Source organism: Exserohilum turcica, assembly GCF_000359705.1.
Source record: "Exserohilum turcica Et28A unplaced genomic scaffold SETTUscaffold_23, whole genome shotgun sequence".
NCBI lineage: Eukaryota > Fungi > Ascomycota > Dothideomycetes > Pleosporales > Pleosporaceae > Exserohilum > Exserohilum turcicum.
Genome location: NW_007360059.1, coordinates 148,615 through 175,477, shown reverse-complemented (window position 1 = coordinate 175,477; position 26,863 = coordinate 148,615). Strand labels below are relative to the sequence as shown.

General features: G+C 48.8%; 7 protein-coding genes across 7 annotated transcripts; 4 read left to right on the top strand and 3 right to left on the bottom strand.

The window, feature by feature from the left end:
• Positions 1–7,252: 7,252 nt before the first annotated feature.
• SETTUDRAFT_28848 (uncharacterized protein) lies at positions 7,253–8,586 on the top strand (the record flags this gene model as incomplete). The annotated part of the gene is made up of 3 exons (XM_008028189.1): positions 7,253–7,273; positions 7,332–7,975; positions 8,025–8,586. The coding sequence occupies 3 exons, from the start codon at positions 7,253–7,255 to the stop codon at positions 8,584–8,586; spliced, it is 1,227 nt and encodes a 408-aa protein (XP_008026380.1).
• A 4,004-nt stretch (positions 8,587–12,590) lies between these two features.
• SETTUDRAFT_47728 (uncharacterized protein) lies at positions 12,591–13,985 on the top strand (the record flags this gene model as incomplete). Its single annotated transcript, XM_008028232.1, has 2 exons — positions 12,591–12,617; positions 12,705–13,985. 2 exons carry the CDS (start codon positions 12,591–12,593, stop codon positions 13,983–13,985), a joined length of 1,308 nt encoding a protein of 435 aa, XP_008026423.1.
• A 747-nt stretch (positions 13,986–14,732) lies between these two features.
• SETTUDRAFT_169474 (uncharacterized protein) lies at positions 14,733–16,699 on the bottom strand. Its single transcript, XM_008028278.1, has 2 exons — positions 15,547–16,699; positions 14,733–15,492 (listed from the first exon to the last, which is right to left on the bottom strand). Exons 1-2 carry the CDS (start codon positions 16,250–16,252, stop codon positions 14,852–14,854), a joined length of 1,347 nt encoding a protein of 448 aa, XP_008026469.1. The 5' UTR covers positions 16,253–16,699; the 3' UTR covers positions 14,733–14,851.
• A 1,323-nt stretch (positions 16,700–18,022) lies between these two features.
• Positions 18,023–19,218, top strand: SETTUDRAFT_161622 (uncharacterized protein; the record flags this gene model as incomplete). The annotated part of the gene is made up of 2 exons (XM_008028277.1): positions 18,023–18,090; positions 18,159–19,218. The coding sequence occupies 2 exons, from the start codon at positions 18,023–18,025 to the stop codon at positions 19,216–19,218; spliced, it is 1,128 nt and encodes a 375-aa protein (XP_008026468.1).
• A 907-nt stretch (positions 19,219–20,125) lies between these two features.
• On the top strand, positions 20,126–20,461 carry SETTUDRAFT_110914 (uncharacterized protein; the record flags this gene model as incomplete). The annotated part of the gene is made up of 1 exon (XM_008028276.1): positions 20,126–20,461. One exon carries the CDS (start codon positions 20,126–20,128, stop codon positions 20,459–20,461), a length of 336 nt encoding a protein of 111 aa, XP_008026467.1.
• A 2,613-nt stretch (positions 20,462–23,074) lies between these two features.
• On the bottom strand, positions 23,075–24,007 carry SETTUDRAFT_39914 (uncharacterized protein; the record flags this gene model as incomplete). The annotated part of the gene is made up of 1 exon (XM_008028211.1): positions 23,075–24,007. One exon carries the CDS (start codon positions 24,005–24,007, stop codon positions 23,075–23,077), a length of 933 nt encoding a protein of 310 aa, XP_008026402.1.
• Positions 24,008–25,265: 1,258 nt separating this feature from the next.
• On the bottom strand, positions 25,266–26,009 carry SETTUDRAFT_111018 (uncharacterized protein; the record flags this gene model as incomplete). Its single annotated transcript, XM_008028275.1, has 1 exon — positions 25,266–26,009. One exon carries the CDS (start codon positions 26,007–26,009, stop codon positions 25,266–25,268), a length of 744 nt encoding a protein of 247 aa, XP_008026466.1.
• Positions 26,010–26,863: the final 854 nt, after the last annotated feature.

The window sequence follows — 26,863 nt, the reverse complement described above, 5'->3', positions numbered from 1 at the left end:
AGCGGAATACTATAACACTAGTGTGCTAGTAGGTGTAAGCTACTAATAGCTACATATGTAAGGGGCTGCGCTCCGTGGAGCAATCGCGAGGTATACAAGAGGTTGTATTCGATAGAGAGCTATGGAATCTACTTGCGTGGTGTTTATTTACATGTCGGAGAAGGGTTACGCCGAGTGTCTGAGCGCGTCGTCTGAGCGCCGCTCAGGCGTCGCACAGATGCCGGGTTGTAGAGCAAGACCCGGCGTCTGCTGCTTGACCGAGATTCCATCGAGGAGCCATCCAAAAGGGCGTTCAGCCCGTTACAATACCCCCCTCCTTAGGACGGCACTGCGTCGCCTCTTCGAAACCCTTCTGGGAGGCGGCCTTCGCTGTCTCGCGCAGCCTCCGTGAATGCTTCCCATCGGTCCACTGCTTCAACGTCCTCTAGTAGCTCCGCCGGTTCGAGCGTCGTTCGGTGGAAACCTTTCCATTTCACCTCGTAGTACAGCTTACGCCCTCTCCCACGGCGGCGTACCTCTTCTGCTACAATGTCCTCCACCTCCCATTCATCTTCTCCGTCCACCTGCAGCGGTTGTGGCTGATAGTCATCCTGAACCTGGTTCGGGAGCGGGTCATTGCTAGCAAGCTTTAATCTGTCAACGTGGAAAACAGGGTGCGGTCCTGGCGGCGTGTCTAGTTCAACTGAGTGGCTATCTATTACCTTTACCACTGTGTACTTAGCGTTCTTCCAGTCGAGCTTCTTAGAGCTTCGCCCCGTGCTGTACTGCTGATCAAGCTTCAGCCATACCTTGTCGCCTACTCGGTAGCTCTGTGCTTCTCTCCGAGTCTTGTTCGCCTGTCTCTCTTGTTCTTGTTGAGCAACTGCTATGCCTGCTTGGGCTAGTTCCACGGCTTGTTGTAGCTTAACCGCGATCTCTGCTGCCTTCTGCCCATCCGAAAGCTGTTCGGCTGGTTTCCGCTGTTGCCTTTCGTTGCCTAGCTCCAGCTGTAGCGGCTCCACTTCGTGCCCATGCTGCAAGAAGAACGGTGACATTCCAGTCGACGTTGCGTTTCTACCGTTGATCGCGATCTGGGCCATCGGACAGAGCTGTGCCCAGTCATTCTGGGCCCAGTTTGTGAACGTTCGGATGTAGGTCTCCCAGACGCTGTTCATCCTCTCTGTTGCACCGTCCGTCTGTGGGTGGTAGGCTGTCGACAGTCTCCGTTTGATCTTCAGAAGCTCACATAGTCTTGTCCATAGTGCACTCACGAACTGACTGCCTCTATCAGAGGTAATAGCGTCTGGTAGCCAGTGATATGCGACTACACGTTCGAGGAACTTTCGAACGACCGTTTCTGTCCTTGTATCTGGGAGCGGTACGAAAATCGCACCTTTGCTGAGCCGATCAGTGATCACCATCAGGCTGGTCATGCCCTCACTCTCTGGTAGCCCTTCGACGAAATCCATGGAGATCTCCTTCCAGATCCGGGTGGGTATTGGCAGTGGTTTTAGAAGGCCTTGCGTGCCCTCTCTCCAGGGTTTACTCCGTCCACAAGCGTCGCAGTTTCTGACGTATCTTCGGATCGAGTTGGTCATGCCTGGCCAGAAGTAGTCCCTTGCGAGTATCTTGTACGTTACTTCACGCCCTGGATGGCCTGTAGCTAGAGAGTCGTGGGCGTCACGGATGATCTGTGTTCTTAGTTTCTCGCTGTCGGGCACCCACTTACGTCCCCGGTAGAGCAGCAGATTGTTCTCGACTGAGCAGTCCTCAGTTGAGCACTTGAGGCCTAAACTGAGTGGGAATCGTCTCTCTTGATTCCCGATCGTTTCCTTGGCGCTTTGGTAAACTCTGTCTTGCGACATTGCCTCCTGCCAGAGCTTCTCCAGCTCGTTCTGCTCGGCCGCTGTCACTTTGGTCGACGGATCCATCGAATCTGGTTCGGAAGGGGGTGTTTGGGGAGGGCGACTGTTGCCCTCTGCCAACTCCTCCCCTAGCTCTCCTGCAAGCGGATGAGCTGTATCCTCTTCTCGCTGCTGGCTTCGTGTCCTTACGCCCATTACTAGGACACCTTCTTCTGATTCGTCTTCGAGCAGCTCCTGATAGGAGTTCGTAGGCTTAAATATCTGGACAAAGCGCTTCTGCAAGCGCTCATCTTCTGCTCCTACAGGCAGGTCTTGTTCTCTTCTCGAGAGCGCGTCGGCCCTCACATTCTGCTTACCTGGTCGATACAGTAGCTCTAGATTGTACCGGCCGAGTAGAAGCGACCACCTCACCTGACGCTCGTTCAGCATGCGGGGTTTCATGAAGTACTCAAAGTTCTTGTGATCCGTAATCACCTTAAACTTCTCGACTGAACGCAGCTCGGAATCCCATTCCTCTAGGCATCGTACTACCGCGAGCAACTCCTTGTCGTGGATCTCGTAGTTGCACTCATGTGCGTTATTCTTCCGCGAAAAGAACGCGCAGGGTCGTAAAACTCCATCGTCGCCGTACTGCGATAGCACTCCGCCCACCGCGTAGCCGCTCGAATCGCACTCGAGCACTGTCTCCCGATCTGGGTCAAACGCCGCCAGCGTTGGCTCTGTGACAAAGATCTCCTTTAGCTTCTTAAAGGCTGACTGCTCCTCAGGTCCCCATCGGAAAGGGACGTCGCCTGTGAGCCTCGTAAGAGGTGCGGCTAGCTGTGCGAAGTTCTTAATAAACCTTCGGTAGAAGTTCGCGAATCCTAGGAACGATCTTACTCCCTTTACCGTCTTTGGTGCCTCCCACTCGCGGATTGCGGCTACTTTGGCTGGATCCATGCTTATTCCCTTACCAGCTTCGATAACAAACCCAAGGTACTTAGTTGTCTTGACTTCAAACTCGCACTTCTTGATATCTACCTGTAGTCCTGCAGCTTGGAGCTTGCTAAGTACTTTTCGGACATGCTCTCGGTGCTGGCGCCGATCGCCATCAGTGTAGATTAGCACATCGTCCAAGTAGGCGGAGCAGAAGTCGTCTAGGTGTTCCCTCAAGGTCCAGTTGATATATCGTTGAAAAGTGCTTGGGGAGTTTGCCATACCAAACGGGGTGACTAGCCACTCGAACAGTCCAAATCTTGTTCGGAAGGCTGTTTTCCACTCGTCACCTGGTGCGACACGGATCTTGTGGAAGGCTGCGATAACGTCTAGCTTTGTAAACCACTTCGCCTTGCTTATGCTATTAAGCGTCTCTCGAATTAGCGGTAACGGGTACCGGTCCTTCTTCGTAATCGCATTTAGGGCTCGATAATCGATGCATAATCGGAGCCCTCCTCCAGGCTTCTTCGCGAACAAAACGGGTGCGGCGGCTGGAGAGCTGCTCACACGGATAAACCCCTTCTCAAGAAGTGACGTAAGCTCTTTTCGAAGAACTAGAAGCTCTCCCCGCGACATGCTGTAGAGAGGTCCCCATGGCGGCTGAGCATCTCTTGGCTCCAATTCAATCTTGTGGTCCACCCCTGGTCCTCGGTGGGGTGGAAGCTTCTCAGCTTCTCGTGGGTTAAAGAGCTCGTAGAACTCCTGGTACTGCTTCGGCAACAGCGCTCGTACGTCTACGGGCTTCTTTGGTTGTAGTGCCTTGTCGATATCTGCGATCGACGCAGCGAAGATCTGAACGCTGTCCGGAGCGCTCTTATGCCTACGGACTAGGGCTGTGAACGCTGCAGCGCTAACTTGGCTAACTCCTCCTCGTAAGGTCCCTTCTGTAGACCTCACTCGAATGCCCTTTGAGTGGATGAAGATACTCTTCTTAGCTGGGGCTATCGTCACATCGCGGTGGTCCATCCACCCCCTCCCTAGGTACACGTCCTCGCCAGAGGACAGGTCCATCACGTACGCATAGGCGGTTTCTTCGTACCCATGTAGTTTGAACGAGAATTGGGCGACCTCGTTAATCTCTGACAGCTTACCATTCACTCCCTCAATCATTCGGGCAGGGATCTGAAAGCGCTCTAGATGGTGGCGGTAGGCGAATCTCCTATCAATCAGCGCGTAGCAAAGGCATCCACAGTCAATTAGTGCTGTAGCATTCACCACGTTGTTCACGATTAGATCTATCGTGATTGGTGGGGGACGCATATGCTTCTGCTGAAACTGACTCCATTCGCTACTTGTCTGCCGATCCATCTTCAGAGGCTCTGAGCCGAGACTCTGGCTCAGAGCTCCTCTTTTCCCGAGTCGCTGTCTTCCGGGTCCTTAGTCTGCTTCTGGTGACTCTGCCCTTCGTCCCTGCGGACTGCTCTTGCTTTCTTGACCCTAGTGGTGTTTGGGCAGTTTCTGGCAATATGGCCCAGTTCTCCGCAGCTGTAGCAGTCGGGTGGAGGCCGTCTTGGCCTGCTATTCACCTCCCGTACCCGGTTGACCTTCGAAGGCTCCCAGTCCATCGCCTCCGGGCTATCGTTTCGCTGGGCGGTCTTCAGAGGGGCTCGCGCATGACTGTAAGCTGCGTTCTTCTGGTTCTTCCCGTGCAGCTGTATCCGGTACAGGTCATCGGAGAGCTCGATTGCTTTGTCCATATACTCCTTCAGACTCCCATTCTTCGGGGCATGGAGCATCAGCTTCTGGAGCTCTTCTCCTAGTCCCTCGCTGAACATCTCACGAGCTACTGCCGGGCTGAACTGCTGTCGGGATTCTACGCGAAGTTGGTTGAACTCCGAGACATAGTCGCGTATTGGTCGTCGTCCTTGCTTCAAGTGCCGGAGCTTGTTCAGCGCACGCTGCTGCTGGTGCACGTCTTGGAAGTGAGTATCCATGTGCTCCCATAGGCCGACCGTAGTTCGTTCCTTATTCTCAAGCACCCAAGGGAGAAGGACCTGGTTCGCCTTGTCCTTCGTCCGGCTAAGCACGTATCGGACCTTTGCGTCCTCCGTCGGGAACATGACGTGGTCGTACTCTAGCTTCCCTTCGCACTCAAATTTCCATCCTGGGTAGTTATCACGTGTGCCATCGAAACGCTCTGGGTCAGGAAACTTGTTCTTGCGAGCCACTGGTTCGGCAGCTGTTATTGGTGGTGGTAGAGGGGTGTTGGCTCCTGGGGATGACTCCGAACGTCCTTCGGCTTGGTTCCTTTCAAGTGCCTCTAGGCGGCTGGCCATCGGGCCCAGCAACTGCATCATCTGCTCCATCATTTGGGCCATAGCGTCCCGATTGACCTTCGGTGAACTCCCCTGTCTTGGCGAGCCTTTCCCTCCTACGACTGACGATCGTTTAACGACTGCTTCAATCGTTGGTCCAATCGCTGCTTCCTTCCATCCGTCCTCTCTCAGCATCTGCGTGATCTCACGCAGGATCTCTTCGTCCGGGACTCCTGCCTGGCTCTTAGCGGTGGCGTAAGCCGCCAGCTCTTCAACGTTCAAGTTAGGAGCGTTGGCCTCCATTGCCTGATTCGCTTTCAGACGTCTCTTGTCTTTGCCTGCCGATGTGCAGGGCTTCTGATCGTCCTTCGATCTACTCGCGCAGTCCTTGACTGCGGCCTACTCCTCGTCGGTGAGGACTAGTAGGGCTTACCTTCGGTCGTACTTCTCTTCTGACCGGTACTGAGCAGCGTCTGGCTGCTGCCGTGTCGCGTCCCTAGGAAGACCCGCGTCTTGCCGTCACGCTCGTGGGATCTCGTCTCCAATTGAGAGTAATCGCACGGCCTGCACCTCGTCCGATGGAGGATCGACAGGACTTCTCACTACAACGTCCGCTTCTAGCTTCCTGTACGCTAGGCTCAACCGGCCTTCAGGTAGTTTATCACGCGACGCTGCGCCTACGGCTCGGCTTTCCAAGACACGATAGGACTTTCTCTGGACAGGTCCTGGGCGTCTCTTCGCCTGCTGTCTCTCGCTGCTTAGCTCCCTGCGAAGCTCTGCTCTAGGTGTGCTGTCTTGCGATAGTCCACCTACTTGCTGCGTCAAAGGCCTTTTCGTGCCTATTGCAGCACCAACTCCGTGTTACTAGCTTACGCTTAATAGCACGTCCTGAACTAGCCAGAAGACAGTCTGCCTAGGGCTTATGTCTAATTGGGATCGAATACAAAATGTAAGGGGCTGCGCTCCGTGGAGCAATCGCGAGGTATACAAGAGGTTGTATTCGATAGAGAGCTATAGAATCTACTTGCGTGGTGTTTATTTACATGTCGGATTTACATGTCGGAGAAGGGTTACGCCGAGTGTCTGAGCGCGTCGTCTGAGCGCCGCTCAGGCGTCGCACAGATGCCGGGTTGTAGAGCAAGACCCGGCGTCTGCTGCTTGACCGAGATTCCATCGAGGAGCCATCCAAAAGGGCGTTCAGCCCGTTACACATAGTAATAACTATATATCACCTAGGACTATAAACTACTATTAACAATCCTATAACTTAATTACCTCCTGAATACTCAACCTTAAAAGTACGCGGAAGTTGCTTATACTGTATTGTTTTCAACTAGCGTGCATTAAGCTAGCTATTATATTATGTTAGATGAAGGTAAGGGACTTATAAAAAGCGAAAAATTAGAATATAGGCTATGATTGTCACGGTATAGCTCAGGGACAGGGAGATAGGCACAGGTATAGGTTCTATTGCTACAGACGTATCAGACAGGTTCGCACTACAGGTAGTGGGAATAGTAGACAGGACGTAGCTCAAGGAGCCACAGAACTGCGCTGCAGCGGTTTTGCAGAATCCGGGTGCTTGGGCCACACCCGGATTCTGTCAGCAGCCAATCAGAATCGTCAGGGCTTGGCTACTCCAGCTGGCGCCGTGACAATGATACATAGTAAAACAGTCTTACATTATTTAGTAAGCTTTTAGCAATATAAACTATAAGTATTACGGTTTTCCTTGGTACGTAAGAGAATCACAAGATAATTTTTGAAAGATAAGGCCAATATATGCAGGAGCCATGTATGAGACAGTTTTGATTTAATTCAGCTTGTGTACTATACTCAGTCATGCTAGCTCTGCATGTGATAGTTGGAACTATGCTACTTTGATATGAGTTCCACACGTCACAAGCGCGCATGACAGCATGCGCGCAAGCTACCAGTATTGGCATCCGCGGCAATCCCGCTTATGAAAACTTTGGTACGCACGGACTCACGCGCGTTAAGCGCGCAGTGCTTCTGTATGTATGAGCATCCATCGGTCGATTAGATAAGCGGTCCTATAATATGGTTAACACCAGGTGGCTACCGTCTCGTTCTTCATACCATCGGTCAGTTTTCCGTCCAGCTTTACACAGAGCGGCCTTGCTTCAGCAAAAATATTCATACTTTGCCATCCCCACCATGTCTAGATCGATATGCATTGTTAGTCTACTATTTCCTTTCCCCGCCTCAAGAATGACTTGTACTGACGATGAAACAGGTTGGGGGATCGTTAGCAGGCCTCATGGCCGCTGTCGTTCTCAAACCACTGGGCTACGACATCACTGTTCTAGAGAAGAAGAGTGAAACCGATATGCAGTCTTACAACGGGATCAGTCTGGGACCATATGCGCTGAAGCTTCTTAATAAATACAAACCTTATGCAACGCTAGAGGCTACAAGTATTAAGAACACCAAATGTGTTGACTTTAATGTAAATGGTCAGTGCAAACTGTCTTCTTTGCCACTAGACAGCGAACAGACCATCATCACCACCACTTGGAACACGGTGTTTGAGGCATTGCGAGCCGACATCACAGCTGGGACTGCCGGGCACGGGGGGAACGTTCTTTTGAACTATGACTGCCAAGTCACCAATATCCAAGAAGAAGGTTCAAAAATGAGGTTATTCTACCTAAACAAGAAGCAAGAGTCACAAGGACTCTTTGACCTTGTGATTGGAGCTGATGGGGCGCATTCGCTTGTGCGAAGTGTGGTACAGCCGGATCTCAAGGCAGCGTTTACAGGCTACGTGGCGTGGCGCGGCGAAATTCCGGAAACGCAATGTTCCTCTAGATTCGAGTCTGTGAAAGCGGGAGACCTGGGGTTTGTCAAGATGCCGAACAGCCGATCTTACATTTTGCTGTGACCCTCCCCTACTTGCCTCAACAAACTTGTTACTGACTCCAACCAGGTACGCCAAGCCCTCTCGGGACGAAACCAAGAAGACGGGCATCCCGAAGATCGAATGGTGTTGGTACAGTCCTTGTGAGGACCTCGATGTCTACTTCCAGGGAACAGAAAGCATACACACCAAGTTCGACACCACGGACGCTAATGAGTGGAAGGAGCATCTTGCAAGATTTGCTCACAATCTGCCTTCGTGGATCGATCCATTAATCAGGGACAGTACCTGTTTGTCTATATCAAAGATAGTTTCGTTTGACGGCGCGCAGAACGTTTTCTATGACGGGAAAGTTCTTCTCGTTGGCCAAGCCTATTGGGGAAACGAGCCTTATCTTGGAAAAGGCTGCGATATGGCTGCATATGAAGTCCTTCAACTCTCATCAAATATGCCGGGTTTCAACGAGAGTAAGGTTGAGGGAACATGGACAGCCTGTCTGCAGAGTCTTTCAAAAACCTGGAGCCCTCAAGTATCTTCTAGCATGCAGGATGTGGCCAACCAGAGCAAACGTGCAGGCGCATATTTCAGAGGGGAAATTCCCGAGTTGCCTGATCTCTCAGCATCGTCGTAGACGTCGGGATGGGACTCGAGATAAGGAAGGCACGTACGGTCAGACTTGTTTGAATGAGCACCAGCAGCATCATTGTAGCCATGGCCGTTCCAGCTGCACCCAAATGGGTCGATGGTGAGGCGACGGCTATGACTAAATTCAAATCACCCAACATCATTGTCTCCTCTCCACTGTGTTATTTGTGCGTTGTCTTAACATTTCGCTAGCTGCACTACATAATTAACGTACACAGGCTAGTACAATACTTAGACACTTTAATAACTTGTTAACCTTGTTACTATAACACTGTCATGTCTGAATAAACTATTTAGAGTTCAAGTCTCGGATGTCGTACTGAAGGGCTAGATTCCCAACGATGACATGGCACGATATGCGTTCACGACAACAGAAAACGTACACACGGGCTAATCTCGGTATATTTGAGCGTATATTGTTTACTGTGGGGTATGCATGTGCTACATACTATAGATCGTATCCACGACCCGCAGAATGACCCACTCATGTGCAAATTTTTCAAATGCCAGCAACAAAAAAAGTCCCACCTTGAGCAACCCTGAAGTTAGCTATCGAGTTCGCCAAAAACATGGTATAGCTAGTCCCTAGGACCCACGCATGGAAAGGTTTAAATGGTCGAAAGAAGTACAACATTTGCTAGACTTCTGACTATCTAAGCTATCGGTGTTACCTGCAAGTGCACCTAGGAATATAATTCATATTCGTTCTTCTTTACGACTTGAGTTTGGTAGATATCTCGCAAATGTCCGCATTCGGCCCCTGCCCTATTTCGACGGCAGTAGAACTCGGCAAAAGGCTGCATTGAAGGATTTGCTACCTTCCTGTTTCGACGTTTAGGCCTCAACAAACTCTGACTCGAGACATGAATGATGAGATGTGCTGCAATTCTCGGATGTTGGAAGTTAGAGATTAGTGGACCTTAAGTCCGTTAGGTTTATGTAAAAGCCTATCCTGAATTTCTTGAAAAGACTGAGGCACAAACAAGCCTTGAGGCCTTTTTTTCTTGGTAAATTTCTAGACTTTGGTACTGTAAGTTTGTGTAAGCAGTGCGACGAAGGTCGGAACTGTATGTGAAGTAGATACTGCTTGTATCAAAGATCAAGTAGACTCTTGCGCACCCAACGCAGCTGGATTTAGTGCGATGTAGCATCTGTGGGGTGCGCTGTGGGGTGCGAAAGGTTGGGGTGTGAGGGCAGCCCGTGCGACGCTTGGGGCTGCGGGCCTCACCCCAACGTCTTCCATGGGCTGGCGCAACGACGCTGCAACCACACGGCAGGCGCTGCACGCTACGGCAATTGCTGCGCGACTGTTGCGCAACACGTGCGCAACCGCTAGCGACCAGCAGCGACCAGCAGCGACCAGCAGCCTCCTCAGGGCTGGTCGCAGCACCACAGCACACGCGTGCGCACGTGTTCTAACTTGAGGGCGCGCCGTCCTTGAAGTCAGCGAAACCAACAATACCCCATAATATTACCACGCACATCATTGCGCCTCCCATGGGAGCTGATGGTCCGTGGTTACAAGGACCCCGGACATTTTCTGGATGTCTGATCCCAGTAACCGAGGTTGCGCAACAACATTTTTTCCCTGGTTGCAGCTCTCGTGAGGCAACCTCAAACGAACGGTCCGCTCATGAAAGCTGCAATAATACTGCGCAACAACTTGTATACGTGTGGTGATTTCGGCCAGCTCCAAATGGCCAACATCCCCCTCAACCTATCTTGTGGTTGCACGGTGACCCTTGGTATTTATCCCGATTTGCATCTCGCTTCTTATGAGGATGTCGTTGTCTCTAGGCTGGTCTTACTACAAAGTTAGTCTCTTGCAGTATGTTTCTCTTCATCCCAACCTTGAAACAGCCAAGAACCGACCGACCGACCGACCGACCGATTAAGCACTTCAAATCTCATCAAACCCTGCATCATGATGGATACTACCTAAACCGAACCCCGCGTTATCGAGCTCGGTGAGCAGCTAGGGCACCCATAGTCTCGCTTGGCCTACGCCCTACGGAAGTGGGTCTTTCAAATAGAAGCTCTTGCTCTTCTACAGCGCTGTAGCGATAGCGCTGACCTCAATGGGACCGCCAACGATCTTGCCCAGCGCTTCGAGGACGGCAAATAGCTATGGTCAGTTTTATGCGTTTGGGATCAGAAGTCAACGCAATCAAACGGGTCGTACCGGTGATGGAAGGGGTGCTCATATTCACAAACTAGTAATATTGGGTCAGAGAAGTAGGACAAGGAGTTCAGGAAGGAAATTTGGGAGGCGAAGAACGTTGCATGGTTGGAGATATCGCTGGAAGGCGAGCCAGGTGGCTGGTGGAGAATTCCTCTTGTGAGTGTTGTCTTGTAGATGCCGTAGGCAGCTTTTGGCACTTTTGGTGGAGCTACAAACAAGTGAGTGGCGGCAGTGTGCGGCAATTTCGGTGAAAGGCTTATATCATGGATTATACAGCTTCTGGAGCTGGGTTGAGGAGAGGATTCTGCAGTTAATTTGCGAATTTGTTTGATGGCCTGCGGGAAATCTTCTTTTGGCGAAGCAACCCATTGTCAGCCTACCAACTCTGTACTGTTCATAGTGATGTCTGGTGACTTAGAGGGCGCTTCGTATCGATGCAACTTGCAGGATGATACACGTGATCACGTTGTTGTAATGCTGTGTTGCATCGGTGCTTTTGGTCAATATGTGCGTACCTAACGTACCTAAGCATGAGCGGCTTTAACTTCATTTTGTTGCAACAGGGCATGTCCGACTGAATTTACCGCATATCAAGTCAGGAAAAATCAAATTTTATGTGAAGACGAACGAGAAATATCTCAAGCAGCGGAATAAAACGCTGAAGTGTTAGACTAGCCTTGAAATTGCATATCGGTGAGCGTTGAGCGTTGATTGTATGTAGTTTAGGGTATGTTAGTCCACTCTTATGAGATTACGCAAGATAAGCTTTTCTCTCGCTTTGCAGATCCTCCTTGGTTCCGTTACTAGTCTTGGGCTCAATCTATGCATGAGCCTTTCATACGGTATAATATTCTATTCATTTCCCATATAATACTCATGTACAAACACTTAATTAGATAAGACCCTCAGGGTATTTCGTTTTCACTGTCACCTGATATTTCTATCACAGAGTAAAATCAACTGTGACTATTATGATTTCTGATTGGTAGTACAATAAACTGACTTCGCACTTATAATCCATTCAGTAGGTGTAAGACGGGCAACATAGGCAATCATATCTCCTCTCGCAGTTCAAACTATATCTCGCTGTTGCCGGCGAATACTTATGATTCTAAATTCGGCTTTTGGACCGGTCCTGAAGCTCTGCAGCTGCAGTCTAGTAGGGTAAAATACAGTCAAGTACCTTCGTCTACGTCATAACAACTCAATATAACTAATCCTCAATCTCGCCAGTCTTGAACACAACCACGATACCTGTCCCTTGTGACAAAACATATCAACCTGGTATTACCAAGCAGTTCACGATTGCTTGACCGAACGACATCCACGCAAACTAGCCAGTAGCCCTTCGTTTCTCTGTGATCCATAGCCGAAATCCTCACTATTCGAGTAGCTTTTGCAATCCTATACCTGCAAGTAGTAGATAGCAAAGCAAACTCTCTTTCATGTACATATAGACATAAAGCCGCTATTAATCGAAATGTATTCAACTATCTACTACCCTCATCAACTGGTTGATTGCGTGACTTTGCAAATATCTGCAAGCACCGTAAAAAACTTGTAAAAGAAGTGTTTTTCTAAAGTCTGACTCGCAGCTAGGAAGTGGATCGTGAGAAGGTGGGGCTGCACTATCCGAAAAGGGGCTAGGATCGTGGATCCAGGTTAGCTAAAATAGGTAGGTAGTAATATAATTTTTTTGGTGCATTCACGAGTCAGAACAAGTGAAAAGCATGACGGTATATTATATTGGCAGTATCGGTACATTGAAATGTTGACCGTCTTGTGTAACCTGCCTTTTCAAATCTGTCATGTCTGGACGTCAAAAGCTTGTCATTGTAAGACCTCTATCTCCGACTGTGCGTTGACTGGGATGGATTGTAGGTCAACTTCAAGAGAGAGTACTGAGCTAATACAAGCTGTAGGTGGGTGGTTCTGTGGCTGGATTGATGATCGCTCAGCTGTGCAAGGCCAAATATGACGTTACGGTACTGGAGCAGAGCAAAGACATCTACTCCAAACACTGTACTGGCGGGCTAAGTCTTGGTGAATGGGCGATAAACATCTTCAAAACCCACATCCCAAATGGCGAATTGATAAAGAATGCCATATTTCACAAAGAGATTGCAATCGTCAGCGCATTTGAAGGCGAGACCAAACAGTCAACGATACCTTTGGAAAACTATCCTGTTTGCACCACTACCTGGGATGCGGTGTATCGGACCCTGTTGTCAGACATTCAGTATAACAGCCGCACATCAGAACCAATGCTACTCACCAATACCAAGGTCACCCACGCAAAGTACGAGGATAATGTTTGGAAAGTTTCGTATACTACCGGAGCGACCTATCATGTTGAGCAAGCTGATATCCTCATCGCAGCGGACGGTGCACACTCGACCATACGCAAAGCGACTGTAACGAATGCGCAACCCCATTTCACAGGGCGTTTGGCTTGGAGAGGTCGGGTTCCGGGCAGTATAGTCATTCCTCAAGAACTCAAAGGCGTTCAGGAAGGCTTGCTTGTCTTTGTGAGAATGGGCGGACATTATATTATCTTGCGAGTAATCTTTCTAAGTGCGCTGGAGCCTCCATTTCTGACGATCAGCAGTTATGCAGTTCCAAACATCGAAATCGCTGATACAAGCGGTAAAGCAAGTATGGAATGGTGCTGGTACTATCCGTACACGGAGGGCGCTTCACTTGATGTCGAAAACATTGCAGTCTCATTTGTTGAGCTTGATGAGCTTTTCAAGGACGACTTACGTGTTCAAAGAATAAACGAGACATGGAAGAAACACCTCCAGATGACGAAGGATGAGGTTCCACCATCCATCTGGACGGTACTCTCGTCTTGTGATACTCCTTGGGTGACCAAAGTAACCTCTTTCCAGGAAGGACTTGTAGATCCCTGTGATCAAGGTAGCATTGAAGGCTCTGAGAACTCTGGGGACTGTCGCTCCGTTTCGCTTTTGGGTGAAAAGTTATTTTTGATAGGAGAAGCTTGTGCCCAGCTCCCACCACACATTGGAGCAAGTGTTGATGCTACTGCTGAACAAGCCTTAGCCATCACAGATCGTCTGGAAGGCAACATCGATTCGAAGACATACCTTGGGTGGGTTAAGGAGGTCACAGCCAGGAGACATGAGGACAGTGAGGACACAGGCGAAATGGGCATGTACGATCATATCAAATATCAGTATTAGGCCCATGAACTGAAGTCGAGCTATTTTTTTATTATATAACTGTAGTTAGCCGTAGAGGTCAAAGAACAAATCACCATTTTTCCTCTTCACGATCTACGAATACACTCTTGTGCTAGAAGTAGGACTGATCAACACAAAGCGAACAACAATGTGGGTTAAGCTTAGCTCAAACAGGCCTTTGATCCTTCTATAAAGGTAAAGATTCTATGCTTATAGACCTTGCCTAACGTTGAGTCACGCCGAGTACCGCGATTAGAATCTGCGTTCCCTTATGATATGATTTTATTTTGCGCGAAGAGAAGACGAGTATCACTAATTAGTAACAAACGAAATCTACAAATATGATGGACTCCTGTCAGCCATCGGGATCACAGATCTCTTTATGATATATCCGCATATTCAGACTATATGGCAACCCTCATGGAGAGACATCATAAAGCTTGTTTCTGTGAGCAAGAGGATTTTGTCCAATTTTCGCAGTTACCTGGGAGGCGTGATGCAAGGGGACGATCTTTAAGACATGCCAGCCTCTCGTCTTTCAACTATAGGTGTTACTCTGGGCATTTGATACCGGGCGGCCTAACTACACATGGCAGTTGAAGTGATAATAACTCTTCAGCCTTGAGCGCCTCTACGTTACCGCTATTTGCGTTCCACTGGTCAGTTTCAATTTGACAAGAGCTCTGAGAGCAGACCTGATCCTAGTACGGGGCATGTGCATCACTAACCACGCGCAAACAAGCGGTCAAAACAAGTGATATATATTACTACATACACACCTCAAGAATGACAAGTGACATAAGTCGCTGACCTAAAATACTAGAAGTACAAGTCATGCCCGGCTCTCATTTCTGTCCTCCCCTCTTTCAAAGAGACAGAGACTTCGCTCTCCTACCTCGTTCTGGCACACGAGGGCATCTACGTCTGCACAGCTTCTGGTTGCCAATTATGTCGAAGGTATCCAATGTTTTGAGATGTAACACCTGATAACGAGCTTTTATCTCTTCGAAACCAATGTTTAAGTCATCCTTAAACTCGTCTAGCACTGGATTGATAAGGTCGTTTAGACGGGCCATAATCTCCTCTTGTAATACGTTCAACTCGATTTTCAAATCATCGCCCATCTCCTCCAACTGAAACAAAGCAGACTTAAGAGATTCAGAGGTTTGTTGATCAACGATGTTTTGAATCAATGCTTCAAACTTAGACTGGCTAGTTGGTGTCCGACGATGGCGTGTGCGCGTAGTTGGTATCTGGTTGGAATCTGGTTCGGGCTGCAAAGATGATAACACTATCGAATAAGCAAGCATTTTCTGAAATTTCCTCTCCTTCAACACAGTTGGGAGCGCTTCCCTGACACCAGAAGTGATGGCGTTTTGGAAATGGTCCGTCTGAACAGTAGATGTGGAACTAAGCAACGATGCGGGAGTGGCGACTTCTGTTGGCGAAGGCGAGCATGCAGAATACCGGGGGCACTTCCATACAAAACCGGGTGATAGGCTACGATCTATGATATGCGCATCAGCAATATACTAGTGGGGTATCTGAGGAGAACACGTACCGCATCGTGGGCGTTTCCTCGGCACATGCTCATCGTATGAAGGCGGGTCATCTTTGACAACAGATGCTCTAGCACCCGCATACTCAATAGAAGGTAATGCCCTAGTCTCCGTGTCTTCAATGGGAACATATGCGGCAGGTGCGACACCAAACTTGAGATTAAGCATCATCCAATTTTCTTTTTGATGCGATTTGGTGAACTCATCCTTGACCGGCATCGTCTTGAACTGCTGAGAACCTTCGAAGATTTTTTGAAAATCTGTGAACTTGTTTCCAAGCCGCCGAGTGTCAAAGAAGATGCGTACGTCTGTCGCCCGTGCCAGTTCCAAGAGGTCTTCAAACCTAATATGAACATAACTGGGTTCTTTAGGGCACCATACAGTACATGCCTCTTTAAGCGTTAGCGACATTGTTCGGGGTCGTGAGGTTCCGTTCCGAGCTTGTATATCAATCAACTCCTTAGCCGAAACAACAATATCGGTCTCCGTAAGCGAATTGTGGCCAGGCACAAAATTGTCGCCTTCGTATTGGAAGATGACGAATTGCTCGCCATCTGCATCAGGGTTTTGCTGACTAAATTTGAGAAACAACCCAAATTCCTCTTTACAATTCACGAGCTTTAGCGTACACCGCCATATTGCTGATGGATTGTGCGCGGCATACACGAAAGCGGGACAGTTTTGAAGAACGAGTGTCTGTTTTGCCATTTTGCGTCAGTAGTTTCTACAAAATGCATCTACTTAACGTGATGTGCCCCTTTGCAATGAACGAGGTGGAACACAGTGGCAAAGGAAACCCGCCCACCCGGGCTTTTGCGTCGATGGCAAAGAGCAGCCCTGACTCTGTCGCAGCAGCAACCACCAGATCGTAGACCACTAAAATCCCGCCTTGTTCACACAGCCTGTGCCTTGCGTGAGTATCGCCCCTGAAATGAGCGAACCAGAAGCGCATGGGTTACGAAGCTAATCCGCTATGTCAGGCCTTGCAGTAAGGATGGCGTACGGAGGCAAGACGCCATGCAGGCGAAAAGGACGGTTTAGTGCCTGACGGTAGGCAACTTGCGTTTGCGTGGAAGCAGGTGGAGTTTGAAGATAGAGAGAATGATCGAGGCCGAAGTTGTGCGGATCCAGGTCGAGGTCGAGGTCGAGGGCGTGGTGATGGAGACGAGCTGAAGATAAAAGGAGGAATGGAGGAGGTTGGTGTTTGGCGCAGGCGGCGACGCCGGTCCGAAAGTCTTGGCCCGGGTGCCTAGTGCTCGGCTGTGCCTCAACATCGATAAATCGATCCTACTGGATGAAACAGCCAGTGCAACCTCAAGCAACTTCCCAAGCGTGACTAAACCTGATTTGCCGACAAAAGATGTGAGGCGCAGCGCAGGCTCAAACTACCTTCTTCTTTCAGTAGTGTGCAACGCCGATCGCCGCGCCCTTGCATTGATGCCCAGACAATATACGTACAATGAGCGTCAGTGTCTTTTCGCTCTAACCCCAAAATGAATTGGGTGGGATGACCGTAAGGCAGACTACACTGGTATTACTCCATGCTTTAGCGACGCAGGCTCGGTAACGTTTACGTAGCAAAGCCGCTTGTGGTTACCGTGCGAGACTGCATGAACCATGAGACGATCTAGGCCGGCGAGAGCTAGGCACTACAGATCTCGCGTCATCGTGAAGAGCAGTCGCGCGTGGATGACTTTCGGCTGCGATCCCAAGAGGTCGGTTGGTACATGCGTCCAAGCCTGATCATTCGACAAATCAAACCGAAAAAACCGCGGCTAAAATGGCGAACCCTTGCAGCTAGGCATCCATCTCCCTCCCCATGCTCGTGCAAAACGCCTTGATCGTAAGAGTGCCCATGCACACCATACTGTAAGCGGCGACGCGCCGCTTAGCTGTGATTTTGACTGTCACGCTTGGAGCGCGCTCGCAAACCACAGCAGTTGCGCAAGACACCTCTTCCTGAGCGATCGCGTTTGATAAATATGTCTTTTAATACGCCCATTAACTCGTAGTGCCATTCGATCGTCGCGAGGATCACGTAGTAACAGCGTAGCGCCTAGACCGCCGACCGAACCTAAAGCCAGATACTTCCGACCCTTCGTACGGGATGCCTATCTATTCGAACAGTACGCTTCGTCGCTGGCTAGGTCGTAACCCCCACAAACAAAGCATAGACAACATGCCAACCGAACCAGACAAGCACGATCTGCTTGGATTCCCAAACACCGAAGCCGAACATCACAAAGTGTACATCCGGAGGCTGGGGCTCGTCGCGGAGAAACCCAACGGTTTGTATCCAAGGTTCTTAAACGAGAATGTTCAAGAATTTGCAGGATGCTTGTATAAAGTAGGCAACAGGTACTTGAAGGATAAGGATAAACTTCATGAGAAGTTGCATGGCGATGCTTTCTCGAGGAGGAAGCTATTTATATACTCAAAGACCAAGGCTTTGGGGAGCGTATATGGGGCAAAAGTCATATGGCTAAGGCGCAACTATGTAACCGTTCCGCAGAGGAACCCCCTCGGTGGGGTGTCGACACAGACCGGTAAACCCCAACAGCCCACAGGTGGCTACGAGAAAAATGCTAGTTAACTAACTAACTAATCTTTGCAGTATTGTACTGGAGGTTCGACACTGGATAGCTGCTTTTATACAAGCCAAGAACAATGTATCTGAAAAAGAGAAAAAACGCGTTCCTTCAGAGGCAGTGGAGGACACCGCACAGCTATCACTAGAGCCTGCACCATCATCATCATCATCATCATCATCACGCACGCGGCGGTCTTCGCTAGTTCGGCCAGGGGGTTCTTCATATGCACCCTATCCCAGACCGTCGAAACGCCCTAGACGTGATTCCCCGCTTGTGATTGGGGGAAATTCAACAGCACAAAGCAGCCTATCTACGAGTAGAGTACACTCAGGCGACTCGAGCACATCGGATACCTTTTCTTTCACATCTCTCGTGGATGACGAATCAGAAGGACACTTTTCCCAATCAGCAATTAACCAGCCTAAAACCCCAAGGGGAAACACTCCGCAGTGTCGATCGCGCACTCGATCTCCTCAAGAAAGTCCAGGAGTCACGTCTACAGCGAATGTCAATCTGCCCAATGACGCCTCCGCCAATATCGTAAGATCAGACACGGCTAACAACAACAAGAACTTTGATGTCGACGAAGAAAGTCTTTCTGCGGCCAATCAAATGAAGCAGAAGCTGCAACTCGACCTTACTCGTCTCCTGAATAGTGAACCAGAATGCACTGGCATACTACATGAGGTCATACCAGTCACGAAGCAGCTTTACACGATATGCTCTCACAAACCCGGGAGCACTTCGGAGGCTCAGTTGGATGAGTTGTATCGAGCATTGATTCATTGGGAAAAATTCCTCGAAAAGCTGGAAGTTTCCTCTAGTGTCGCACCGTTGCCCTTTGAGGATTTCGTTCAAAAGCTTACCGATCCAGTGACCTTTAAGGATCGTGTATCTATGTTTCATGATGGCTTCCTAGGTTCATGTATAGGTGTTCTTCCTGATATACTGCCTCTTTGCCTTGCTTTATTTTTCGAAGGTCTTTTGGGCGATGCTTACATGCCTTTCCCATTCAAGGATCTAATGGTTAAGCTGAGTGCTTTCAATAGATCATTGTATAACACCACCTCTAGTAGCGAGTAGTCAGAGAACGGCAGTCCAATAGCAAACTTTCTGGTTTTCAACAGGCCGCAAATCTTAATACGACCCTGCCACATTCGCCATTTGATGCTATTCTAAAATCGCTTTTGACGCTTGCACGAATATTTGTTCTAACAATAGCACACATCTGCCGCATCAGCAAGGTGCGAGCGCATTGTACACATCAAAGGCCAATTCTGCAGCTTATATCTACGTGGCTGGTGCTGGTGGTGATGAAATGATACTTTTATGCTCAAATAACGCCTAGTTAATTAACTAAAAGCAAAAGTGGTATTCACCCGTATGGGATTGCACCACACATGAATTGGCTCACCGAATTGCCTTGCTGTTGATTAGCTTATGGAGGATGCTTATCTGGAGGTTGTATCTAACATGTAAGCCAAGCTGGTTCTGTGAAGGTCTCACGTACGAACTTGATCAGCGGCTTACATAGCTACATACGTGCCCCATGCACCTGCGTGTAAGCAAAACAGCGCCCCCATCCTTTATGTTCTATGCAGCACATCTCACTTCCCACAGGGCAACTTACACATCTATCTTGATTTGTGCTTTTCATCCCATAAAAATGTTGGTTAACAGGCTCGCAAAACTAGCAGTGATTTGTCTAGCTGGAGTCCATGCGGCTTCTAATGAATCCATACAAGCACCTGCTGCAGAAATGCACGCAGCTTGTAGGAGTGAAACATGGATCGCTCCCACACCGTCTTCCCTTCCTAGCATTTCTGCAATACCCATCGGGATAGACCAAGGTCCGCCTGTTTCCTCCAGCAGTGCGACCTCTGCTTGGACTACTGTCCAGATTCCTGGCGCTGTACTCCCCACACCTACTAGCGAGGTGGCAATCCCCAATGCTTTGTATATGGAGGTTGTCAACAAGTGGCGTACTAACATGGGTATGAAGACTCTTGCATACGATTCTAAGCTGGAGTCCAACGCTATGGACACCGTAGAATCGAGTAAAGGGGCTATGGTTCATAAGCTCAATGAAGGCACTCTAGGTCAAGTTCTAGCGCCTGGTGATGCCAACCATTTTGAACATGTATTTGTGGGCGGGTGGCTATGTGAGATGCCCAGCCTTCCAGGCCTGGGTGATGTATGCCAGCGTGAGTCCAAGGGCTGGGCTTACAATGGACAAACTGGTCACGCAGAGATTTTAACATCGAAAGAATACTCTAAAATTGGATGCGCACTCTCGACTGGAATCTGGTGTTGTGATTTGGCATAATTCCTATGATTGATGGCATACCTGTGCTAAGACGAACTTGTAGTTTCATAGATGTGCAACATCAGATTAATTAGCATGCATTACAACTAATTAACTACTTAACTAACGTACATCCCTTCGTAACAGAACAACCGCCGTAATTGACAAAATTACAGGTAACTACTTTGACTTTGCAGCAAGATTATAGCCTGCAACCATCGTAACAATTATGTTGCCCTACCTAATTAGTTAGGTAGTTAGATACCTTCCCATCAGATATGCGAAGACACCTGCTTCATCTCGATCATGCGCCTCACAAGTTATACGACCACCACCATTAGTTCTATCCATCGCAACACATCTAACTATCGCTTCTATATACGTGTAGGTGTTCGATAGAATCGTCTAAGCCTACTGGCCAGTGGTGGGGGCTGGTCGGTGAACTGATTTGTGCGTGATCGCCACACGGCCTGGTACCTCCGTATCTGATGCAACAATCAGCAACGCTGACAGAATCTCGATCGCTGAACCAGCTAAACAACGTTGGTTACGTACGAGGGAGTGAGTCCACTACCGATGCCGTCCGACGATGTCCCAACCTCTACATATGCACGGAAGCGCTGTGAGCACCAAACGCAAGCCAGAGAAAACTAAGCAAACTGTCATAGTGCCTTCCACCAACCAGAGTAGCATCGACAGGTCCAAATGGCGCTCTACAAGGATGTGAGACGATGCGAGCGCTTGAGCCGGGTACGTACTATCTTGCTGGGTGCGAGCTAGCAGCGCCTCCATTACCTAATTGTTAGAAGCACAGTTCTATGCCACTGCACTACAACAACCAAAAGGTAAGAATACTCAACGCTGACTAAGTCGTCCTCACTAACTAGTTAGTTAACTAGTTAAGGTCGGACAAGGGCAGGAGACCCAAAATCCTGACACTAGTGACAATGTGCTGCACACCTGCAGGTACATACCTACAAGCGGAGACGATCGCTGCAGGCCGTTTCTACAAGCTTATACTATGACAGTTAGCCCCCTTGAGCGGCTATAATCTCTGGTACCTCTGTTTTGACTACCCGGACTGCCTCGCCGCTGAGGCTGCTTGTTTGCTTTTCTAGTTGGCCAGCGAGTTATACGCTGCACAGCTAATACTGCTAGCTATTAGTTGCCAAAGATGGCCAACTCTGTATCTAGTGACGCTCCAACCTCCGCCTTAGAACAGCCTTGCCACTATATGCGGTTCGCCCCGGAAGAGCTATCATAGACGCGCGACGTATCTGGCATTGCCAGCAGTGGTGGTCGACGTGCTCCATCCTGATTGGATTGCCAAAGTTAGCCTAGTGCGGGGCACGAGCTTGTGCGCGTGCCTCCCTCTTGCATGCGCTCTTACGTACGGCCTGCCTTGCGCTCGCGATATGGAGAAGCTGACTACACTGCCAGTGTTTAGTATGGTACGGCAACACCAGGACTCTACGCGCATGTGCAGTAGCATTCGCTCGCCGCGCCCAATAACCTTGCCCCATTTGTGGCGCGTAACGGCCCAGCGTGATTATTCCTTCAAAATCAGCAGAACCAAGCGATCATTTATTTCCTAGTGGGCATTTCGGAGTCGCGGGTTAAGAGACCCCACCATTGCTATACTAAGACTTTGGCGAGGCTACGTAGGACGACTGCCCCGCACCTCTTTGATCCTCGTCATCGGCTTCACTTTTCTGCTTTGTAGCAACAACACTTGGTTATCTCCTGCTCTTCGGTGGTATTGCGCATCGGCACTTCGAGAAGGACTTTGTCACGAATAAGGTGCCCGCTTCTTGCACCACGCTAGCTGAGAATTTGGACGATGCTGACGACTGCTTAGGATTGTGCAAGACACGCCACCAAAGGGTCTTCCGGTCAACTGCTGCCGTAGATTGTGCGCAAAATAACCCCCTTGACCACCCTCACGCTGGGTCCAAACGGTTCGAGTCAAGCCGCCGGGCTGTGCATTCAATTCGAGTATCAAAGTTGCAGACTGTAAGCCGTTTTTCAGCAAACCTTACCAGCATAGTGCACATACTCTCATCTCTTTCTCAGTCGGTGTTGGGGCTCATGACTAAAGGTGCTCGATACAGACGCCAAGTTCATCGTACCACGCGCTGTTGACTTTCTTTGCCTTTGGCCCTTATATTGTGCTGTGTTTTTTTTCATGACAACACACCTCAGAGTTTCATAAAAAGAGCGCCTTATTTCCTCTTCTTGCGTCATCAGAGGTTTCAATACAAGGCAAGGAAAATACGTAGGGAAGTTTAGGAAAGATCGGATTTCGCAAAAGTGGAAAGTTTCAATTTCAATGGTGTGTCTGCTTTTCCCCACCAATTCATCCTCTAACTGCTGCCAGACTTTCACAATAGATGACGTAGAGCCTCCGGACCCAACAATAGATTGGCAGTACGTGAAAGAAAACAAGGTTTCTATAGTACAGGGTAGTGGCCAAACAGTAAATTGGAGAGGAAGTAACGTAACCGTGTATGAGAAAAATGCTGAGGGAACAGAAGTGCCAACTTTGCTTCGCAATGTCAAAAAGGGGCAGTTGAAGCTTAGTGCAGGTATGAGGTTGTATATAACAGAAGGAAAATATACAGCAACTTAGTCTAATCAGTTGTTTGTTACATAAAGCATTTCTGCCAATCGAAGACCTGTATCTACATCCATTTCCAGTATCACCTTTCCTTCACCTTTCACGCAGACCGCCGAGATACACATTGTTCTGTTGTTTCTCTTATCCTCATCTTTGTATGTCTTGCATTCAGTGATCGCGAGCTGTATTTCCTTTCCGAATACTTCGAGGATTTTGTCACATTGACCGCCCGTCAGGCTCAAGAACTGCATGGTTCCCACTAACCCGCTTTCATGGAGCACTTGAACGCCTCGGTGAGTGCCTGATGCAAAGTCCACTTCAACATCGAAAAGCGCCTTCATAAGCTCTTTCATGTATTCATCAGAATATTCCATTGTCATCATACAAGAACAGGGCTTATCCAACTTTGGGTCATTCCCATATTTAGGAAAACTCATCGTTACCGCTTTGTATTCAAGGCCCCCCTTCTTCAATGTTTTAATCTTTTTGGCTGTTTTGCAAGGAAACACCCTTGTCACTGATTCCGGGCTGGGTTCCACGTATTTAACAGAACTTGAAGAGTCTTGAATATTCTTCTGTTTTCCTGGTGTGGATTCAAGGATTGATCGGGCTTGCTCGGATAATTGTAGTTCGGTGGCATTTGTCAGTTCGATAAAAGCATCTAATACACGTTGCCGTGTCAAGGATATTCTATCTTGAGGGAAAACGATTACGCATAGTTGGCGATACGATTCGGCAACGCCTCCGAGGAATTTTTTCAATTTCTTAGCTGCTTTTAGTGTGCTAAATCTTTTGTTGTGTTCTTCCAGATGGCGGGATTGGTATCTTTGAAGCCGCTCGGTTTCTTTTAGTGAAAGTCCAACTCCATTTTCAAGCTCTTTTATTCGTTTTGATAGCTGCTTCCAGGCTTCTTCGGCGTCTGTATATGCCTTGCGAAGATGAGTGGGCATCTTGCAATGAGATTGTTGGGAGGGTGGGCGAAAGGGTGGGCGAAAGGGTGGGCGAAAGGGTGGGCGAAAGGGTGGGCGAAAGGGTGGGCGAAAGGATGGGCGAAAGGATGGGCGAAAGGGTGGGCGAAAGGGTGGGCGAAAGGGTGGGCGAAATAGCCAGCAAGCAAAAGTGGGGAAAAGGGCGCACGGGGTCTGCTCATCATCTAACACCCCGCTAATGCCGCTAGTGGCCATGCACATCCCATGCATCTGGCGCTCGCTAACAGGCTGTAAGCGAGCAGTCTACCTCGACGTCTCATCTCTTCCAGACCACTTGCACCAAGCCTTGCACATGTCCAGTGAGGCTGCTCGGTACGGAACCGACATGTCGCCGACCTTTTCCCTTAATACTGCTAGTTGATCGTGGAGAATTTGGATGCCGACAGTTTCACATGCATGCGGAACGCCATTGGGAGACCCACATACAAGGAACTATCACTGGGTAAATTAGAATAGCAACAATCAAATTACTAACGAACGATTTGCATATATCAACCCAAAATCTGGATATAAAAGGCGAAAGGGAACTCTTATACACTTGTGCACAACGTCCGCAGCCTTTTACCTTTGAGATCTCATACTACCATCAAAATAATCTTTGAAAGGTGACAACGTTCCTAAGCTCGATTGAATGAGCGTCCACTTTGTTTCTACTACATGCAATAACTCACCCTGCTAGTGACAGATCGACATTACCCTTTCACGATGTGCAGATACTGGGAGTCTAAGAGAGAATTTAGCAACTGCCCGCGCCAACCCGAGAAGCATTATAAAATACAACGCTTCTTTGAATATTGTACTCAGGGAGATTTTTATTACAGAACAGGGCATAAAACAGGTTGTCACTCTACGGTGCACGATTCGGCCGAAGATATATTTGCGTCTCAGCGCGGAGGCAACTGCCTAGCATGTCACGATTCTAGAATCACGGGCGCATGCTTCGATATTGAATATGTAAGGCGATATTTCTTCCATTACTATGCTCATTGGCTGAACGATCACCTACGCAGATACGCATAGACAGGCAATGACCGTGAAGCCGGTCTTAATCTCAAAACAAAGATACTGCGACCGTTCCAAGGGAATCCTGTACGTGGAGACAATTTTAAAGTAGGTGCTGTGAGAAGGTTTAACATCTTTGGAATAGTACAAGCCGTCGAGTTTGATAACTATGAGAAAGTGCAAGCAAGCGATAATAATACTCTCCATTTTAAACACTTCAATGAAATGCCTCTAGTTCCCGAACAATCTCAGCCATGGAGCCCACAGCTCCTCTCCAGCAATTTTGCATTAAATTACAAAGAGGAAGATGTGTCACGTCAGGATATTCTCCATTAGCGTATAGCTTTTTAACTCGAATGGACCGGTCTTCGAATTTTATCTGCTCATAGTGTGGTGGCTGCCCTGTGACGACCTCATAAACAGCACAGCCAAAGGCGAAGATATCTGTTTGTTTACTCACCCCGGGCGTGAGTTGGCCATTGCTAAACCATTCATAGCAAGAACGTGAAACTTTCCCATCAACACTGCAGCCTTCAAAGTCAATCAACTTTACATCCTGCTCTGCTGTCAGGATCCAGTTATGACATCCAACATCGGCGTGAATGATGTTCAGGCTGTGTAAATACAAATAGCCTTCAGCTGCGTCTTTCAACCACTTGACTTTTGTTTGTATCGGTATCTCTTGTGCAGAGTGGCCTTGAAGTATCGTTCGAAGAGACGTCCCTCGCTCAAGAATCAGAGAGCCATCCTCTCGTACTTTCAGCAATTTGGCGATATGAGGGTGTGTGCCAAGCCGCTTATACACTTCACACTCTGCCCTGCATGCTCCATCGTCATGAAAGTCTTTTCGAACGCTCTTAGCGTCTATGCCATAAACCAATGCTGATCCTCCAGCGGCAATAAACTCTGTTGTATCCGATGGCTTGATTTCAAAACGGGCTTCACGGGGAGTTCGTCGCATTTTCAAAAATTTGATGAAAAGTGATTCGAGAGATGAAAAAATGGGGTGACGGGGTTTCATAGCGCAAGGTTCTGGGTTGGACGGGACGTTTGGTATATGATATAACCAGCTCCTTAAATAAGGACGAAACTAGTGGCGCGGAAGATAGTAAAGCCGGCGCTAATCAATGCAAGCGTCCACCTTAGCCACAGACACTCTTGGCAATCACTTTTGACTTCGCATGAAATTTTGCTTAACTATTCATAGATAGTTAACTAACAAGTTCCGTCTCGTTGATTGGCAATACCGACCAGCGCGGCAACGCACTTGCTGCGCGAATTCTGCCGTCTTCCCGGATCCAGAGCGAATCTTTTCAAGTTGGGTCTGAATGGCAAAGAAAAAGTGGGGCTTGTGCCTCTCTTGCTTGTGCCCTCAGCCCGTGCCTGGTATACGTCACCAAGCACTTACCTATAGTTTATCACCAAAACCCATGCAAACCACAGCCCCAACTATTCCCTTCCCTTCCAATTGGCTACATGCCTGGCGAGCTCAGATCTGTGACCCTTAAGTCCCCTCTTTCTAGGGCCTTCTTTGGTAGCGCCGTGATTGCATTTAGCGTTGGAACTGTAAAAGATACTATTGGGTGATGGATTCGTCACTATAAATGATCAAAGCTTACAGAGTTTCTTCGTGAAAGAATTTGTTTGGCTCTGTCAAATGATAGGTTCGGCAGGAACTACAACCACGTATCGTTGCAGCTGCCCTACTATTGCAGGCTGTCTGACCCTTCCTGTTCCGTCTCATTGGTGAGAATGCGGACAATTTGAGGTTGCGGGAAGTGAAGCGCACGAACTTCCCTGCCCACAAGTCCAACA